Genomic DNA, 20,089 nt, shown 5'->3' with positions numbered 1-20,089 from the left:
TGGTCTCCGTGCACCACAACCTTTGCCTCTCGGGTACGCTAGTATCATATAATATAGAAAAGAATCTCACAGAATAGTAACTAAACTCTTTACCCATGTTGGCAAGAACGGATCATGAGAAAAAGTGAGAGAGTAACACGCTTACTTGCCGGCATGTCTTCCAATTACTGCTTTATGCGGTAACTCTCTTCAGAGTTTTACATTTTGTAATCGAGGGCAGGCATTTCTGTGCATTTCACTTGATAAGTTTTAGAGCTCAACAGTTTCAATTATTGCGAGTCGTGATTGTGGCTTACATAAAAATTGCGCACTTGCCTTCAGGGTTCTGCACGATTCGCCATTCTCAGAAACTATTAGACCGTAAAAAAGTCGTAACGAAGATAGCGCATTCAATTGCAAATAAAAGAACATTTCAATAGAATTTCTTTCTTTCTTTTCCCTCAGCTGTTCTTGCTCTGAAGAATAATACTATCACAAATTTGCAACACATTAAATTGCTCTAGAGATGTGCTTCTTTGAAGTAATAGGGTTTCGCATTTTCAGACGCCAAATGGTGTAGAATTGCAGCGCGGGAATAATGCGCAAATTTGATACTGAGCGATCGCATGGCGTCTGTCTCATTGTCTGATATTAATTTCACTTCTGAGAACACGACAAAGGAAAATTTCAACGTTTTGATGCACAAAGAAACAGATAAATACCCGCATTAATCTAGAATGACTAAATCTGATACTTGAGTTATTGAAACTCAATATAAAGACATTACTAAACTCTGATGTTCTCTTGAATCGTAAAAACATCGAGAGTAGAAACTATCATACTAGTTTGCGAAATATGATTAAATCACTTATGCCTAAACGGCGTCATTTCAACTCAAGGGAAATAGTATTCTTATGCAGACTTTTTACCAAGCTTCAAATTTCAACAGTTTGGAGAAAGTTTGGTAGCAAGTTTTTTGGGGGGTAGCGAGGTGAAACTCCTGTCAGACGGACAGACAGACAGACAGACAGACAGATAGATAGACAGACAGACAGACAGACGACTGCTGTGCATGTTTCTGTGTGGATGAGTGGGTAGTGAACTTTGCAAGGCACCACCAATCGTGCACTAATATCGTCGACTCAGTTGACCTCAGAGTGACCTTAACGATGCCCTTTTCAGCAGTGTGAACCGTCCAATGTTTCAAGCACAACAAAACAGTTTGCATTCACGGCAGATGTACTCGGTCACGTTGCTTTCATGCTAACGAATGGAAATACCATAACAATCAAACAAGTGCTATGATATTCATAGTGGTAGTTGCCAGCGCGACCTACGTAATAAGTTATTTGCATATGAACAGTAATTGCGTGCCAGTCGGTGACCGAAGCACATTCTCTACTGACTCTGGTAAGTTTAAGTCTATACCGTCTGGCCATGGGCTCTCAACAAAAGGAACTTTTCGGGTTTTGAATAGGTGTATTTTCTTTGTCATGAGATGGTGTACTCGTCGTATTTGATAGGCATTTAAGTGCGACATAAGAGACTTCGCTTTAGTCTCTACCGTTTGAATCAATTCACTTTCGATACATGCCTTGGAGGCAGCACATCAAATACGAAAGTTCAATGGTCGGGTTAGTTACATGGTTCGCTGTAATCAAAAGACATTGTTCACTCAACCTGAAAAAAATGATAAGATCGGTGAGGAGGGAGGGGGTGACAGTTGATTTTAGGGAGTCTTTCAAAACGCTATTATGCACAAGTACATGTGTGTTCAGCTCCTTCGAGATACATAGAGTCTATTCAGGTTAACAAAGTCAATATGCTCCCTTTCAACCTAGAGCCGGCCCTCTGCAAATTCTACGGCCGCGAACTGATGACGTAACAATTAAATACCAGAGACAGAACACAGGTCGCGCTGACTCCTGCAAGTCACCATTGTTGAGACGTCGTCAGATCTGCACACTCCGTCGTGAACTTTGCCTGACATATAGCTGTCCCAGCGCAAGTGTCTTCAGTCGATAACGACAACAACCATTATCATGAACAACATCTGGAGCTCTCAACACATGTAAGTGTAATTTTTATGAACGTAAGCAAACTTATTAGTAACAGCTGGGTAGGTACGCGCATGTAGAACACATAAAGTTAGGGAAAACGCTTGGTTATACGACGTGTTTGTGGGATCATGTTCAATTCTAATCGAGTGCATCTTAGACAGCCTATGGCGGGTGCTTTGTCAGAAAAAAGCAAATTGCCAGCTTGGCGAAACATCCCTACATCTGCTGAATATTCATGACGTAATATTTAAAGCGCAGTGGTCGTCGCGCTGCGCATCCTCCTGAGGGGGTCCCCCTCTGTTGTAAACAAATCCAAGAACGCCGCACATGTTACGGCTTGATTGTAATGTTTGCGATATTGCCGCTTGTTAAAATGGCGGCCGAGCTGTCACAAGCGTACCAATTAACCAAATGTAACACGCAATAAAAGGTCAATTAATCTTAGTTGAATATCTGCTGAATATTGAACAATAATTGCACGCTGGATTGAGATCACATTTGCTCATGATTTTCTTGAATCAGTTGAATGGGCTCGGCTACTGTTATCGCTCGAGCCATAGAGCTAGACGTACGCATGTACGCATGTATACGCCAACAGACTATCAACGACCGAGCTCTAGTTTTCGACATCGCTAGCAAGGACGAGAGCTTTCATTTCAAGAGGCCCGACAGGAGTACAAAGACAACAACCCAAACTACAGAAATCTACAGCTCGCAGAGCAATGCCCGCTGCAGCAAGAAGCATCTCTGCATCTGTTCCGTTCCGTGGTCTGTATGAACGTCCGTGTCAAACCGGGTATATGGCGCGCTACACTCGGCTGTGGAGAATCCAACTCAACTACAATGTTTACCCCGTTTGGGGTGCAAACGAGAATTCCGAGTACAGGTATCAAGTCAAGCGAAGGACCTTTCATAGGTCTTCTTGTTATGTGGGGGTTATCTCACTTGAAAGAGGATTCAGACCTACCCGGCAATCAGGAGGTACAACAACGAAGTTTGCCCAGCACCGCTAGGCCTAGCTGTGGGTCCATAGCTGTGGTGTTTTCGGACGGGATTCCTGCCTTTTACGGGCTGGTTTTGACTTTTTACGATTTTAACCCCGCCACCACAGCTATGGGAAAATGCGTAGAAAAGCGTCCATGTTACGCCCGACAGCACCCTTGTCGCAACTTTGTTCGGCGATATTTCGAAAAGTTTCCATCCAAATTACAAATTGCCAACACTCATCGACAACTTGGTTATTAGGGACTCGCCACGACCAGAAATCCGCTTAAAATTCACTGAAATATCGCCGTTTGTTCTAGCTTCAACCGACATGACTACGCGGAGACCGCCATTTCGCTGGCGTAAAACTGTTGTTACTCTCTGCAGAACGTAACTACAGTGACGTAGCGGTGACCTCTCAAATTATAGAAAACAAACTGAGAGATTACAGCCGGCATCCGCGCCGCATAAACAATCACAGATCCCAGGACTGAACTATTTTTTTCCCAAGTTAAAGTTTGATTTCAGTATGTGAGACTGGCAATGTCCATAGGACAAACGATGGTCATCGATATCACACGATGAAATACTCAGTTTGTTTTCTATAAGTTGAGAGGTCACCGCTACGTCACTGTAGTGACGTTCTGCAGAGAGTAACAACAGTTTTACGCCAGCGAAATGGCGGTCTCCGCGTAGTCATGTCGGTTGAAGCTAGAACAAACGGCGATATTTCAGTGAATTTTAAGCGGATTTCTGGTCGTGGCGAGTCCCTAATAACCAAGTTGTCGATGAGTGTTGGCAATTGTAATTTGGATGGAAACTTTTCGAAATATCGCCGAACAAAGTTGCGACAAGGGTGCTGTCGGGCGTAACATGGACGCTTTTCTACGCATTTTCCCATAGCTGTGGTGGCGGGGTAAAATCGTAAAAAGTCAAAACCAGCCCGTAAAAGGCAGGAATCCCGTCCGAAAACACCACAGCTATGGACCCACAGCTACGCTAGGCCTACAACAGCTAGCGGTTGGATCACTGCCCTGACCGTGCACAGGACCAGGGCACAGGATCTCTCGATACGTCTATGCACGGTGTAGCCGTGCAATTTCCTGCCAAATGCCGCGAAAACCGCTCGTTTTGTCTAATGTTTCCTGTCATTTTAGTATTTCTTACCACGTAATACTAGGAGAAGTAACAGTTGGTTGTGGGCCAAGTCGTCGCGGGCCGGTACGTTGTGGGACCGGATTCTCTATATCCGTGTATACGTCAACGCGGTGACCGTCTCCCAACAACATCTCCCGTGTCCTGCTCTGGCTTGCCGATCATGGTCTTGAGTGTAACTTTTGTGTTAGGCATTGTGCTTGTTGCTGGTCTACATATATAGGCAATGTTGATCATTTTAGTTATGTATTTTCACTTTACTGTACATAGCATTGTGTAAACCAGCGTGATCGCGCGCGATCAACGCTTTTTGTTCACTGTGTCTGCGTGCAGTAAACTCAGCGACATACGTGCTGAGTGTAGTGACCCAATGTTCGTAGCTCTACACGAGTTTATAGATAGAAATACACCACTGAAGTTCGTTTCCGATCTTAATATTTTACTATTGCATGATGTTGAGTCTTACAAAGGCCTTAACAAAGTGGGGGACTGCTCCCATCTCACTCCTATTGAAGTTGAGAAGACTTATGTTTACAAAAATTTATGTTTATCAACAAAAAAATCACGCACGCGCAGCGCGACGACCACTGCGCTTTAAGAAAAATATTGATTACAAAATTGGGTGGCTGTTTTTACTAACATTGTGATATGTGATGCATGAAATCTAAGTAGTGTTAAGATCTACAAACTGCACTAGGGCATAGTGTAATCTGTGACAGTAACTTTATAGTCACCCTCCTAAGACAGAAACACTGTGAATAACCTATTCAATACGCATATCGACATCACACTACAGATTCACTGAAAACCAACACTTAGCAAGGTTACATTGTCAGTAATACGCGTCTTGCGACAACTTCGGGGACCCGGAGCTTTTAGGAAGCTTTTGCGTTTTAAAGTTCAGCTTTGTAAATAGGTCACCAAGCATAGAATAGTGGTACCGTAGTCTCGTCGAAAGCTGAAATGACGCCTTGACCTTTCAGAAGCACTGCTTTCTTTAGTCGACGGCAATGATTCATTGTTTATGCTTCATATTTTAACATCGATCTCCAGGCAAAGGATTTTGGGGAGGCGGGGAGGGGGGTTTCGTAGAATAAAAATATTTGACATTGACGTCTATGCTATACCTTGTGGAGGGTCTGATGATAGACACAGTCAACTTAGCGTCTTGACCTCTTTTAAAAATTAAAACAATAAATAATGTCTGGCCAAAGCATACGTACGTGCATGTATACTTTGATGCGTGGTTCCACCATTCGAAATGAGTAACCCTTAATAAGAGATCTAGCATTAATAACTTATGAAGACAAACAGCAAATTTTAAGTAAAAAAATTACAAAAGGCATCTGCTACAGTCCGCGTCTCAATGTGATCATTATCTCTAGCGAGGTGTATTAAGCTATGGGGAGGTACATTAATTCTAAATTTTCATTTAATGATTGGCAATAACATCTGGCCAGTTGCCTTATACAATTTTTATCGACTGGATGAATTCTAAGTATCAAAAGTTGTATGCACCTCGATATCGAAAGATTCACCCATTGTTCAAACTTTCCTCGACGCGACCACTGTCGTCCGAAATGACGAATAAAAAGAGGTGGATCATCGTGTAAAATGTAACACTGTTTTTAAATTCAAAATAACCGCCATCGCCGTATTAATGCTACTAAGAATTTCCGATTTTCACAAAAGTAAGACAGGGAAAACTTAAGTTACTCTCTGGACTTCAAAATAAGCCCACACAAGTAGTAGACCAAGAAAAAGATTACAAACGTTTGACAGTCCCAATATTTGTCCATGAAGCGCGTTTTCTCTGTAGCGGGAGATACTGCATGCTACAGTGTGACAGAACAAAAACGCTAAAAATTGCAAACAAAAGAGATGACGGCTTTTAACCTTTTCATTCCAATTCCCTGTTTATGGGTCCACACTTACCATTGATAACAATGGCTTTGGAACAAACCATGGTGGTGAAAGGATAAGTTATAGAAGTATAAGTATTTGAACACATGACCATCCTGGAGCTTTCCATTGAAGCAAACTTCTTGAATGTTTAGAAAACTCGTGAACGATTTAATTCAACAGCTAATCAAGATATAAATAGATTGCAGGAGCGTACATAGAAATCTTAAATACTGGTGCAGGAGGCCAACATTGAATATTTTGAGGCATTTATATTTCAAGATTCAATTTACCAATAGCATTGGACAATGGTGGGCTTGATGTCTTCAATCAACGTATCGTCATATTTACCCTTGGATTGGGTACTTACGATTTTAGCTGTATTCATAATTTGGTGAGTACTCTTTCAAATCCTTTTTTCATGTATGTTGTAATAGGGCGCGCGTATGGGCTTGCACATCTGTGTATGTGTGTGTGTGTATGTGTCTATATGTGTGCTTGCTTGCAAGTATGCGTGCGTGCATGTCTGCATACATGCACGCATGCACACAAACAAACATTCACATACATAGATACATACATAGATACATACATACATACATACATACATACATACAGACAGACAGACAGACAGACAGACAGACAGACAGACAGACAGACGGACAGACAGACAGACTTGTAGCCTATAAGAATAGTTTTCATTAACGTTTATACAGACGCCATATGGGAGGAATAAACGCTACAATTGTTACTTCACATTCGGTGTGAAGGTGAATAAGGAGATTTGGAAAGATCTTGGACATTTGTATGCCCTATATTTCCATGTTTTCAACAACTTCTCCAAAATGTATGTAAGATAGCTCTTAGATTGTAATGAAATGTATGTATATGTTGATGACATTTGCAAAATTTTAATTAAGTTTTGCTAAGTAAACATCTGTTAAGCCAAAAGATATTCTGAAACTATCAAGTAGCTTTAAAGATTGCTGGGTCAAATGTTATTCTATTCTCATTAAATCTGAGCACAGCGTAATTGAAGCACACTGCATCTCAATGGAACACCAGGTATTTGAAGCTCTTGAAAGGCTAAAGAACACACTGTAAAGATTTCATAAATCCAAATTAATCATATCTGGGCTCTCCCAATTTTTAATTGACATGAGAAGTTCATAAACAGATCCAATTCTTTTGTACGTAAAGAAGATTTGGCAAAATGTTCTTGATAAGCTTATAAAAATAGACAAACTTTTCTTCAGGAGTATCGAAGAGCATGAGGGGCACTGAGTCAAGTTGGAAAACCCTTGTGACTTCATCCATGTTCTCAAAGTGAATATGTCTTCATTATAGTCTTCTGATCGATTAATTGATAATTGATCAGTGTTACTTTTTGTTTCAATTTTTCTAGGTGGTCCATTCGTCCCTATACATTTCTAAATGACTGCAATTTACCGGGTCCAAGACCATGGCCCCTTGTTGGAAGTTTTTTCCTACTCTATGGTGGTGGACGCAACTATCACGAAAATGTGCTAAAGATGACACAAAAGTATGGAAAAGTATTTTGGTAGGGTCGAAGTTCAAATTATTTTTTATTACATTTAAGAAATATAATGTAAGACGAACACTCTCTTCTATTTTATTAAAAACGACTTTGTCAGTTTGTTATGTTCCCTATAGCAATAGAAAATGTAAAACCCCAACCGAAAGGTGAATCCTTCTTATTTGAAATGGTACAAATGATAGGTAGAATTAGAGTTTCGATTTAAGATAGTATGTGCCTCGAAAGTGAAAGACTTAAACTTTTGCTTAAACTTTCCTTAAGGAATCTTTCAACCATTCTCTTTCAAAATTAAGAATAAAAATCGGGGGTCACTGTGTAAATTTTGGTACTAGAGAAACAAATAATTAAAGATTTACGGATATTTAAAATTCAAAATGGCAACCATCCCTGTGTTAACTTTATTGAGAAAAATAACATTTTCGAATTTCGTAAAACTAAGCCAGTAAAAAGTTTTCTCACACAAAGAACTTTAAAATGAACCCCACAAGTGGTATATCAGAAAAGAATTATAAAAGGTTTAGAGTCCGAATATCTGTCCCCGGGGCGGACACAAAAAACCGAGTAATTATGTATCTAACATTTCTTTAGAGGTTTATTGGGTGGCTTTCCTCACAATTTTCTCAATTATTTAACCTGAGTAAGGAATAAAATTACGATCAACTCCAGGGAACAAGGCTTTTCTTTATGTTGTTTTGATATACGTATTAACAGCTGGTATGAAGGTAGAACCCCAACGATCACTATCACTGATCCGAAGCTGCTGAAAGAAATACTTGTAAGAGAATTCAGCAAATTTCAGGACAGAAATGTAAGTTTTGCTTAAATGAAAATTAGTGTTGGGTATGTATGTATGTATGTATGTATGTATGTATGTATGTATGTATGTATGTATGTATGTATGTATGTATGTATGTATGTATGTATGTATGTATGTATGTGTGTGTGTGTGTGTGTGCGTGCGTGCGTGCGTGCGTGCGTGCGTGCGTGCGTGCGTGCGTGCGTGCGTGCGTGCGTGCACGTATGCAAGATGTATGTATGTATGCAAGATTTATGTATGTATTTATCTATATATGTATCTATGTATGCATCGATGTATCTGTGTATGCATCTATGTATGTATCTACGTACTTCGTATATATCTGTGTATGTATCTATGTATCTATGTTTATATTAAGTTATATAATAGACAAGAAGTGTGTACTGCCATAGCAGGCAGGTTATTGTGCTCAATGCATGTCTGTACTGTAGGACAATAATGCCGAGGATGAGGAATTTGTATTATATACTCCGACAATAATCTAAATAATCAATGCTCATAAATCCATGCTGTTGAATAAACTTCATTTTGACGGACTAATTTTATCATGGAGGGGCTTTGCATCGAAGTTTGTTATTTCCTTCTTTCCTAGCACCCGATGGGTAGTCCAAAGCGACCCAGCGTCACGACAAGTACCCTATTACGCTTAAATGGAAAACGATGGAAAGATGTGCGGACAATTGTTTCACCAGCATTCAGTTCTGGAAAAATCAAGGAGGCAAGTATCTTAAATTTTCGAAGATATCTGTAGCAGTGAATAATGAGAACAGCTTTACTTACATCGTTTTGGTGAAATACATGGATATCCCAACATTTTTATGCTTCTATATGTGTTTGTGTACACACACCGACGCTTCTATAGTGCAGGCTATACTTACATTTAGTAGGCATCTCTTAAACATTTCTCCTATATCTTCTCTGTCATTTTAGATGTCAAATCTTGTCAATGATATCACTGGAAGATTGATGGGTGTATTGGAAGGTTACACTGTCAAAGGTGAACCCATTGAAGTGTTCAGGTGCGCTTTCCTCCATCTTCTATTTGTAAGGTTGAATGTGCCTCGTGGACAGATTTTTAGACTCGAAAAGTTTCAATAACTTTCTGGTCTACCGCTTGCAGGATTTGTTTTACAGCTTTTTGGATAAGAAAAATTGTCCCAAATGTAGTTTACAGAGCGTTTGTATCCAGTTTGACTTTCAAATATCGGGTCAATGTTATGTAACTTGTTTCCCTAGAAGGAAACTTTGCGCGGTGATCCCTGATTTTAATGCTTGATTTGGTGACAGAATGGGTGGAAATTCCATTTAGGTAAGTTTGAGCAAAAGCCAAGTCTTTCACTTTCGAGGCGCATACTACCTTCAAATCAAATGTAGTAGATTGTATATGATTACACCAGTTTTTACATTCAAAACTATAAAATATCGGCTTTTTTTCAACGGGAAACGAAATTATTGTAATCATTTCTCACAAACTGACATTACAAAGCTATCACAAATTCAATGAACTAAAGGAGGGATCAAATGCTGAATATTCAATCTTTCTTAACTGTGTAAAGAATATCATACATGAACAACACACTAAGCTATGCAATAACAACAGTAGCAATTAGAATAACAACGACAAGAAGAAGAAGAAGAAGAAGAAAGAGGAAGAAGAAGAAGAAGAAGCTTAAAGATAACTAAGGATGCGGGACAGAGTACATAGCTATAGCCCACGAATCAGCTAAAACATTTATATTCAAAAATGTATGTACAGATCTCTACTCTAGACCGTACAGAGCATAAACTACTCTTACCTACATACTTGAACATTTATCTATTTTTTGCTGTAGGGTCTTTGGTAACTACACTCTTGATGTTATAGCGACGTGCGCATTTGGCATTGAGACAGACTGCCAAGGTCAGCTCGGTAGCCAATTTGGAGACAACGCCAGACGGCTGATGTTGAAGTCAATGAACAAGAATAAAGCCGCATTCGTCTTCCTCGGTACGTTATTAAAATGACGTCACCGTGACTGGAAATATACCATTATATAGCTTATAGATTTTATACATAGAAAGTTCAGTTATGTTACTACAGATTGAGGAGAAAGCTTAAGTATCATTTGACATGTCTTAGGTGATCTTTGTGAAATTGTCAAGAATCATTCCTACCACGACTTTACCTTACTTGTGGAAAAAGTGCTTGAGGCATTTAATTAATTGTTATACGAACAGCATACTACCATTGCTGCTGCTGCACGTATTTATCTAACTCCTTTCGTTATGCAGTGTGCATTGCTTGTTTATTTGCCAAAGGTATTGAATGAATAACTCTTTATATACTTTCTGAGATATGACATTACAATAGTGCCATGGCTGATTATATTTAGCATTCTCGCGCCAGAACGTATATGTCGAGTGCACGTGTCGAATGTTAACTGATTGACAATGTCGCTTGCAGTGTGATCGGATTTCACTCGCCAACTATAAGTAAACTCGTCTAAAAGTATGTTTAAGCTTACAGAAACACTAATAACCTATGTCATGAATTTTTGATAGGAGTAAATAGAAATAGTGGAAAACATTGTCGCCACAGGTAAATGTATTGCATTGTGACATTTACAGTCCAATTTTTTTGCAATATCGAAATTAAAAATTCATAATCTGAAATTAAATAATACTAGGCAAGCTTAGAAGTACTAACAACGATTCGAAACTAAACGTTTGTTGCCTGTTGCTCAAGTAAGGGACATTTGAGCCAATTTGTTTTTATTTGATGTAAGCTTACTACTAAACTCATAGCAGTTTATGCTATCTGGGAAAGCCACTTTCAAATTTCCATGTAATAGTATGATAGTATGTATAATAGCACCATGAGTCAATGGTTTTATGAAGAATACTTTCTTTTCACTTTTGCTTACCCTGTTTTCGTCTTCAATGCAGCTGTATGCCCGAGTGTAGTTGTTTTGATGAGAAACTGGGTGACAAATACTAAACCATTTCGGTTTTTCTATCGAGTACTCGAAGACACACTAGCTCTAAGGAAGGACCCCGGAACAGTAAGTTTGCGATTTGCAGCGGCACGTTATTGTACCGAACAAACCTTTACGTTTTAGTTTAACTCGGCTGGTTTTGAAAGGACTGTCTTAAAGAGGCACTCCCACTTGGTAACATTTTCAAAACATATTTTTTTAATGCCAACGGTCGATATTTGACGTGGCGACTGCGTGCAGATCGTGAGATATCGATGAAAACATGTCATTTTCCGAGCGTGATTTTCACATCCCGAAGGTTTACGATCGTTTCTGAGTTTGAACCGAAATCCCCCGAAGGTTGTTGTTGTGCTGATTGACGATATTCTAGGGAGTCCACAATAAGTTCGAACGACGCCATTAATTTACTTCCCACTGCAAAGACTTTGTATACAGCATTATGCCTTTACCTCAGGTAAGTTTTTAAAACTTCTCCTTAGTTTTTGTCGTTTTCATTATTCTAAATCAGTTGTATTATATTTTTAACCAATACCACATAAAACATCAGTTTTTACGTGTCAAATATTAGCCGCCTCTGATGACTACATTTTGTCGTCTGCCATACAGTACGCCACGCGCGTGGTATGCGTCTATGCATACCACTCGGCGGCCGCTATGTATCAACCGCACGTAACTGTGCTAGTCACCTATGCGAATTCTGGTGGAATCAGCAAAAATTGTTTTTCGTTTTTACGCCAAGTCAGTAAGACTCAGCTTTCTCCCATGCGGCATGACCGATCACCTACGCCAGTGGTACTGTGGCGTACAGCAGCGTCAGCGTAGACTCGTACTCCATAGCTTAGTTGACAATGGCCCCAGTGCCGAATGTTCGATGTTCGGAAGCTGAATTTAGGTGGGCCACCGGAATTCAAACTTTTACTTTTTTGAAGACATGTTTTTATCGATATCTCGCGATCCGCGCGCAGTCGCCACGTCAAATATCGACCGTTGGCATTAAAAAAATATGCTTTAAAAATGTTACCAAGTGGGAGTGCCTCTTTAATAGATGTTACAAACGTATCTCTTTGATTCCAATTCGATGGACATCCTATTTTGATGCCTACCTTCTCAATTGGACCTTCAACACATGGGCTGATCGTACGTATAATTGAGAAAAGATAATTTAAAGGTGGTTTAAAGGCGCATGTTTCAGATTACGATGTTTAAAAATATTTTCCGTGTTCAAGAGCACGCACTTCGAAGATGTTTGTCGACATCAACATATGTCGACATATGATTTTAGACAATGCACAAGAAACACAATGCACGCCATTGCACTGATCGTTCCACTGCATCGCTAATTGATCATGTTCGTTCTTCCGTAAAGCCCGGAAAAGGGGTGCCACTGGCGAACCTTCGATCTTCGAACTCAAAAAGCATCCGGTTGCAAACTGCTGCGAAAACGTCGGGATCTGTTGTCAATTTTGAAAACTTGAGATCTGCTCAAAGGGGACCTACAATTAGGTTTTAATCTAACACACTGAAACGATGCTGGAATGAAAACGCCAATCTAAGCTTGATCCCTAATTGGTTTATTGACATTCATACTATTTATTTCGGATTAAATGAATTGGATGAAACGCATTCGCTACATTTTGAATCAAGTTTACTGTTTCATTAAATGTATATAATGTAGAAAATACTTATCGTTGAAGTTGAAGATTATTTTCTTTAACCGGCTTGTAGCATGCTTAACTGGTTGGGAAAAGAAGGAATCACTGAATATTATACTAAAGAGAAGTAGTAAGCGAAGGTGATACTCCCTCAAGCAAAAGTATAAATATATATATATATATATATATATATATATATATATATATATATATATATATATATATATATATATATATATATATATGACGTTCTGTCAGGCGATCTGTACAAGAAACTAATTACTTTGATGCAATCCACCTTTAATCAGAGCATGTTGCATAAAAAATTAAATATTTCCTCGAAATTTACGCGATACACTAAACCATACTGTTTGCATACTTTGTTCCCCCTTTTTATGATATCATTAATGCAATGCATATTAAGTAATTTTTAACTTTTTTTCCTTGCTTTGACAGGAACGACAGGATTTTCTGCAAATGTTGCTTAAGGCAGCGGAAAACGGCGATGAAAAGGGGGAGAAATCTCACATAACTGACTCCAAAACCAAATTAACAGAAGTTGAAATCATGGCCCAGATTCTGGTTTTTCTGTTAGCAGGTACAGACGTTTAGTAAGCGTGCATGTATTGCTTTCTTCAATTACGTTTAAGCAGTATCTTGGCAAAAGTTATGCACGACGCGAATTCCAACAAATTTATTGAGTAAATCTAAATATATCCGCGACTTAAATGCCATTAAATGGTAACCAATCTGGGGCGTACATGTTTATGGCTGTTATGATCGTTATTCTGTGATGTTCATCATTGCCTTCTTTTGTGACTTATTTGATTTTGAAGCTCCTCTTTTCATTATAATGAAAAGGGTTACTCCATGAACGTGTAAATCATGTATATTCAGCAACTTACAAAATTCAACAGCCTTAATTCACCTTGCGTGCTTTATATGTTGATATCAACATTTATATGTAGCCCCGCTGTGTCATACTAAAAAAGTAAAATAAAATCGCAATCGGTATGGCAGTTCTCCGTAGAATGATTACAAAATTCTATATGCATCGTTTCCAAGGTTATGAAACAACCGGTGTTACGCTTACCTTCTGCGCTTACGAGCTTGCAACTCATCCAGAAGTCCAGGACAAGTTGATTGAAGAAATTGACGAAAGACTAAAGGGAGAGGTAGGAATTTTGCGCTTTTTTTCCAGGTAGAAAAACCAGGCCCCAGCTACGTAATGGGTTTAGACAATCTCTAAGGTGCACTTTTATATATTACAAGGCAATAACACATGTGACGTGTAGTTGACATACACTGTGTGGCGAAATGAACAAGTATTGTGTAGAGGAGGGTTCTTTAGGTGCCATTGTAAACAAATTGAAACGGATAACCGTTGACTACAGTGTTATCCAACTAACTGCCTTGCTCCTCAAAAATGTCTTCGCAACGACAAGATGGCATTATATTTTAAATTACTTATTTATTTTTAATTATTTACCTCCAACATATCTGCACAAACTCAACCATCAGTGTTTATCTCATACGGACGACATTCAAGTGCAACGTTAGGTTTTTCGTACAACCGAGCAATAGAAGCACAAACGCTTGAATGAACAGAATCATACACCTGATGTTCTGGTACGTCAAGATTAACATAATGTGTAACTAGGGAAAAGGTACTCAAACAATTGTGCTTATTATTATCTCATGGAGAGGGCGCAGTGAATAGATTAGCATTGTTAGCTCTTATAAGTCATGTTCACGTTTACTGCTATTTAAGATGCGAAACTGTGCATGCCCAGGTCATTTACTTAACTTTCAGACTCAATTAGACCTCAATGCAGTTCAAACGCTACCTTACATGGAAATGGTGATTTCTGAGACGATGCGTTTATACACTCCAGCACCAAGGTAATTCTAACAACCAATAATATATAATCTGTTTATATACTTCCTGTCGCCCACCTCTTCTTTGGTCTCTCTGCTGGTCCGTGGGATTGATATCACATCTAACCTGGCTAGCTAGATCTGACTATAAACTTGAGCTGAAAACTCGTCGTTCTATATTCACAACTAAGACTTGATTAAACAATTTAATAAAATAGTCCCCAACTATCTAACAAAAGTGGATTTACGGTATGAATATAGAATATCGTCTTCTAAGTGCCATTGTGTCACGACATATCATTAAGTTTATTATACATTTTCCATTAGAAAATGTCCTCCCACCGTTTTTGTTTCTTGGGAGAGTATCAATTTAAATCGATAAGTCATACTTAGGTATGTTACTGTATCTGTGTCAGACTTGTAACAAGCCTGTTACATAATCTTTCGACTAGTGATACAAATTAAAATACGACCGAACAAAGTTTACGTAAAGCAGGCAAATGGGTTTATGTAATTTTCATCCATGGAGTATGCACGCCCGTAAGTGACATTTTGTAAAGCATATATACAAGTAAGTGTCTCGTGAGCACGAGAACATACTTTTTTCGTTTTCTTTACAAAATGTCCCTCATCGGCTTTCATAATTACTTAGAATACTGGCTTTGTATATGCATGCATGCGGACATGCATTTATGCATGTATGTGTGTGTGTTGAATTCAACTTACAGGTTTAATCGCAAGTGCCTACAGTCCTGCACCATTAATGGAATAAATTTTCGTAAAGGGGTCGTTGTGGATGTACCAATCTACACCATCCATCATAACCCTGAGTACTGGCCAGAACCGGAAAAGTTTAAACCTGAGAGGTAAATTCACTTAACATAATGTACACGATATTGTATCGAAGAGAGGTCGTTGTTCGTCTAACGCCAAATTGAGGAATTCCTGCTGTTGAAAAGATGACAAACTAAACCCTGATTTTTGAATGCTCTTTTAGTGTCAGACTGTCATTTCTAAGTCAAACCTACATTGTAGCCTAACAGTTTCAATCGTGGAACATCGAAATAATTGTTAAATTTGCATATGAGAAATACACAATCTGACATGTCATTGTGAACATGATGCATTGTATTTTACTAGACATCATTCATAGATTTAATCTTTACGGTATTAGTGTTATGCCTATGTGCCGTAACTGGACATGATGATTATCAACAATCCTTTTAGTATGACATCCTGAGACTATAATTGGGTATCAAACAATAAAATGAAAGAAGAATGGCTTTACTTCGTTCACCTCAAAAGGACGTTTGCTCTCATTTTTGAAGTTTAATCGCAAAACTGGATGCATTATAAATCATATGCCGACTCTCGCTTTGCCTTCCGGGCTTATAATTCTTTCACGATATGCTGGCTGATTTAGTCCCAAGCTATGCTCATCAGGGTTATTTCCGTCCAATAACTAGGTGAAGGTCAATACAAAGGAAGTCGTAAACATGTTTGAAAGCAGCTTTGATAAGTCAACATTTACATAACTTTCACCACCACTGAACTAGTGGTTCGAGATAAGACTGTTGATTTTGTCAGTGATTTTGTTGTTGTTGTTGTTGTTGTTGTTGTTGTTGTTGTTGTTGTTGTTGTTGTTGTTTTGTTTGTTTGTTTGTTTCTTGAACCTGGTAGTTTACTTGCCTTGAATGATAACGATTTCTGGAATTGATTTGATGTCATATTTCAATGTACTATAATATTGATGGTTGCGTTTATAATTTTCAAAGACTAAAAGTACATCAAAACGACAAGTACTTAACGTTCTGGTGAAAAGTGAAAACATTTGTGCAGCATAGTGCCACCAAGCGATCCCATTGTCGACTGTTTTGCAGATTTACAGCTGAGGCGAAAGCTGAAAGAGACCCATACACCTTTCTCCCGTTCAGTCACGGTCCACGAAGCTGCATAGGGATGCGATTTGCACAGATGGAGATGAAAATAACTCTGGCAAGAATTTTACAGAAATACAGATTTAAGACATGTGCAGACACCGAGGTGGGTTCTGGTGTACGGGCTCACAAGTGATACCCGATTATATGTGGAATTAGGAGTGAGTAACCATGTTCCATTTTAGACTTGTCAAACGTGAATCCCTAATATAGTGTTGGTTTAAGACGAATTGATGAAACTGGTACAGGACTCATACAGAATGCTTAGAAAATTGGAACCATCGTGACTAAGTAATATTGATGGCATACAATAACACGGTAGACGAATCATACTGGGAATCAAACGATTCCCTTCTGCGTTGATAACGATGGTTCTCTTTCATGACCGTTTTGTAAATATAATATTGATAAAATGCCGGATGCTTTTCGGTGTTTAAGTATGCAAATGAAGCAAAATTGTATGCTTCTGATCTATTTTGTCATTGCTTAAGGTAGCTATATACCTTATGGATACTTTAAGATTTTTATAGTTTTTCTAAGTCACAGAAGTCCCTTACCCCAATAAAGTATATATTTTCTGAAAGCCCTGATATTAGGAAATCCGACCGTGCACAATACACAGTCATTATATACATAACAGTCACGTGGCAAGCGTTTTCCAAAAATTGGTTTTTCCTCCCTTTAGTGAACATGCAGCTCGATTTCCGGTTGAGTTTATGCATTGACAAGCCTTAGCAGTACCCTTCAAATCCGTGTCAGCGATTTTTTCTCCGAGTCTTTATTCAAACTATATGGCGCGATGATTACAATTCCGTGAAAAGCACCTTACTTTAACACATTTAGTTGCGCATAACAAAAAAAACAAAAACAAAAGCAAATAAAGGAAATCCCAGACACGAGTTTAAAGGGTATTACCAAAGCTTGTCGAGGCACAAATTTCAACCGAAAATCGTGCAGTGTGTTTGCTAAAGGGAGGGAAATCTGATTTTTGGAAGGTTCAGCAAAACACTTGTCACGTGGCTATTATGCAAATAATGGCTATGTAGTGTGAACGGTCAGATTTCTCAATATCAGGGCTTTCAGAAAATATATACTTTATTGGGGTTTGGGACTTCTTTAACTGAAAAAAAAATAAAAATCTTAAAGTGACGATAAGTTATCTAGCTTCCTTAACATGATCTCTATGAACCTATGTTGTTGTTTGTTTTTTTCCAGATACCATTATCCCTTAGACCTGGAGTAGTTACAACCCCTATGAATGGCGTAATGTTAACAGTTGTTCGAAGAGAAAACTCCGCGTAAGATGGTGCAATGAGACTGGATAGTGTGTGGGGGATGTTTGTGTGTGTTTCTCTTTTCTTTCCCTTCGCACTGATGTTTTGTATATTTGGAGATAGGTTGTGTTACATTAAAGAGGCACTCCCACTTGGTAACATTTTTAAAACATATTTGTTTAATGCCAACGGTCGATATTTGACGTGGCGACTGCGCGCGGATCGCGAGATATCGATAAAAACATATCATTTCCCGAGCGTATTTTTCACATCCCGAAGTTTTACGATCGTTTCTGATTTTGACCCAAATCCCCCGAAGGTTTGTTGTTGTGCTGATTGACGATATTCTAGGGAGTCCATAATAAGTTCGAACGACGAAATTTTACCTCCCACTGCGAAGACTTTATATACAGCATTATGCCTTCACTTCAGGTAAGTTTTTTTAAAACTTCTCCTTAGTTTTTGTCGTTTTCATTATTCTCAGTCAGTTCTATTATATTTTAACCAATACCACATATACATCACTTTTTACGTGTAAAATATTAGCCGCCTCTTATGACTACATTTGTCGTCTGCCACATAGTTACGCGTGGTTCGATACATAGCAGCCGCCGCGTGGTAAGCGTGCATACCACGCAGCGGCCGCTATGTATCAACCGCACGTATCTGTGCTAGTCACCTATGCGAATTCTGGTGGAATTCCGTTTTTTCTCCGAGTCAAGACTCGAGACTCGGCTCTCCTCCACTGGGCATGACCGATCACCGACGCGAGTGGTACTGGCGTACAGCAGCGTGCACGTGAGCGTAGACTTCTACTCCATAGCTTAGTTGACAATAGCCCCAGTGCCGGACGTTCAATGTTCGGAAGCTGAATTTAGGTGGGCCACCGAAATTCAAACTTTTACTGTTTTGAGGACATGTTTTTATCGATATCTCGTGATTCGCGCGCAGTCGCCACTTCGAATATCGACCGTTTGCATTAAAAATGTGTTTTTAAATGTTGCCTAGTGGGAGTGCCACTTTAAGCTTGATATTTTTTTGTTATATGAGGTCAATCAAACGGATTTGTCCGTGTCATTTCCTATTAAACAATTATTATCGCACAGTATACAAAACCTGTAAAACTTTACAAATTTAATGTTATAATAATGCACTTGCTTGTACGAGTGTCGAATCTTGGACATACAACTACATTTAGCTCAAAGTGTATGGATGGTTTATGCAGGAACGAATTCGAATCTCCTATTGTCAAGCGCCCTTTCATATTCTTTCAATGTAAAATAGAAGAATTTAAAAAAGCAATACTCGAGTATGAATTATTTAAGCAATAACCCCGCCGCAGGAGGGTATGTCCACGAGATTTTGGTACAATGTACGACATATAGCACGAGCCGATAGGCGAGTGCTATATGGAGCGCATTGTACCAAAATCGAGTGTATACCCGACTGCGAAGGGGGTTATTGCTATTATATTATATCAACTTGTGTGTCTTTGTTGTCTTACTTGGGTATTTTCATCGTTTCTAAGGGACGGACCATTAGATCTTGGGAGGGGGGGTGGTCAAAAACAGAAAAAAAAAATTTTCAGAGCAGAAAGTTAGGAAAAAAAAATCTTCAAACTAGTTTGCAAAATAAAAAAAAATAAATAAGAAGACAAAGGCGTAAAAAAAAATCTGCAAAAGTCTTTAAAATTTTGAATTTTTTTAGATTTTACCAACATAAAGCAACTTTCTGTATTTTTTAGTACATCCTACCGGCACATTTTTAATTTTAATTTATACATTGAGAGTGACTGTATCCCTTATACTGGAAGTTGTGATTATCTTATCTTTTCAGGACTTTTGTATTCTGATCACTTGAAAATTATGAAATTATAGAGCCTGTTTTCTACTTGTATCCTGCGTACAAACCAAGCAGG

At 38.7% G+C, this 20,089-nt stretch overlaps 1 protein-coding gene across 1 annotated transcript; it reads left to right on the top strand.

Moving 5' to 3' along the window:
• The first annotated feature begins 1,350 nt into the window (after positions 1-1,350).
• On the top strand, positions 1,351-19,473 carry LOC139135398 (cytochrome P450 3A31-like). The gene is made up of 14 exons (XM_070702775.1): positions 1,351-1,389; positions 6,380-6,474; positions 7,486-7,641; positions 8,350-8,446; positions 9,048-9,173; positions 9,386-9,474; positions 10,288-10,442; positions 11,381-11,496; positions 13,539-13,680; positions 14,148-14,257; positions 14,896-14,984; positions 15,689-15,826; positions 16,841-17,003; positions 18,113-19,473. The coding sequence occupies exons 2-14, from the start codon at positions 6,389-6,391 to the stop codon at positions 18,197-18,199; spliced, it is 1,554 nt and encodes a 517-aa protein (XP_070558876.1). The 5' UTR covers positions 1,351-1,389; positions 6,380-6,388; the 3' UTR covers positions 18,200-19,473.
• The last annotated feature ends 616 nt before the right edge of the window (positions 19,474-20,089 follow it).

This window comes from Ptychodera flava, chromosome 1 (genome assembly GCF_041260155.1).
Source record: "Ptychodera flava strain L36383 chromosome 1, AS_Pfla_20210202, whole genome shotgun sequence".
Classification (NCBI taxonomy): Eukaryota; Metazoa; Hemichordata; class Enteropneusta; family Ptychoderidae; genus Ptychodera; species Ptychodera flava.
The sequence above is the reverse complement of the archived record's forward strand: the minus strand, read 5'-3'. Positions and strand labels throughout refer to the sequence as shown.

Bases quoted from the DNA above. Each gene is read 5' to 3' on its own strand.
- LOC139135398 (XM_070702775.1), top strand. From the start codon at position 6,389: ATGGTGGGCTTGATGTCTTCAATCAACGTATCGTCATATTTACCCTTG. The intron at 6,475-7,485 runs GTGAGTACTCTT...CAATTTTTCTAG, and splicing joins TTAGCTGTATTCATAATTTG to GTGGTCCATTCGTCCCTATA. The intron at 8,447-9,047 runs GTAAGTTTTGCT...CTTCTTTCCTAG, and splicing joins GCAAATTTCAGGACAGAAAT to CACCCGATGGGTAGTCCAAA.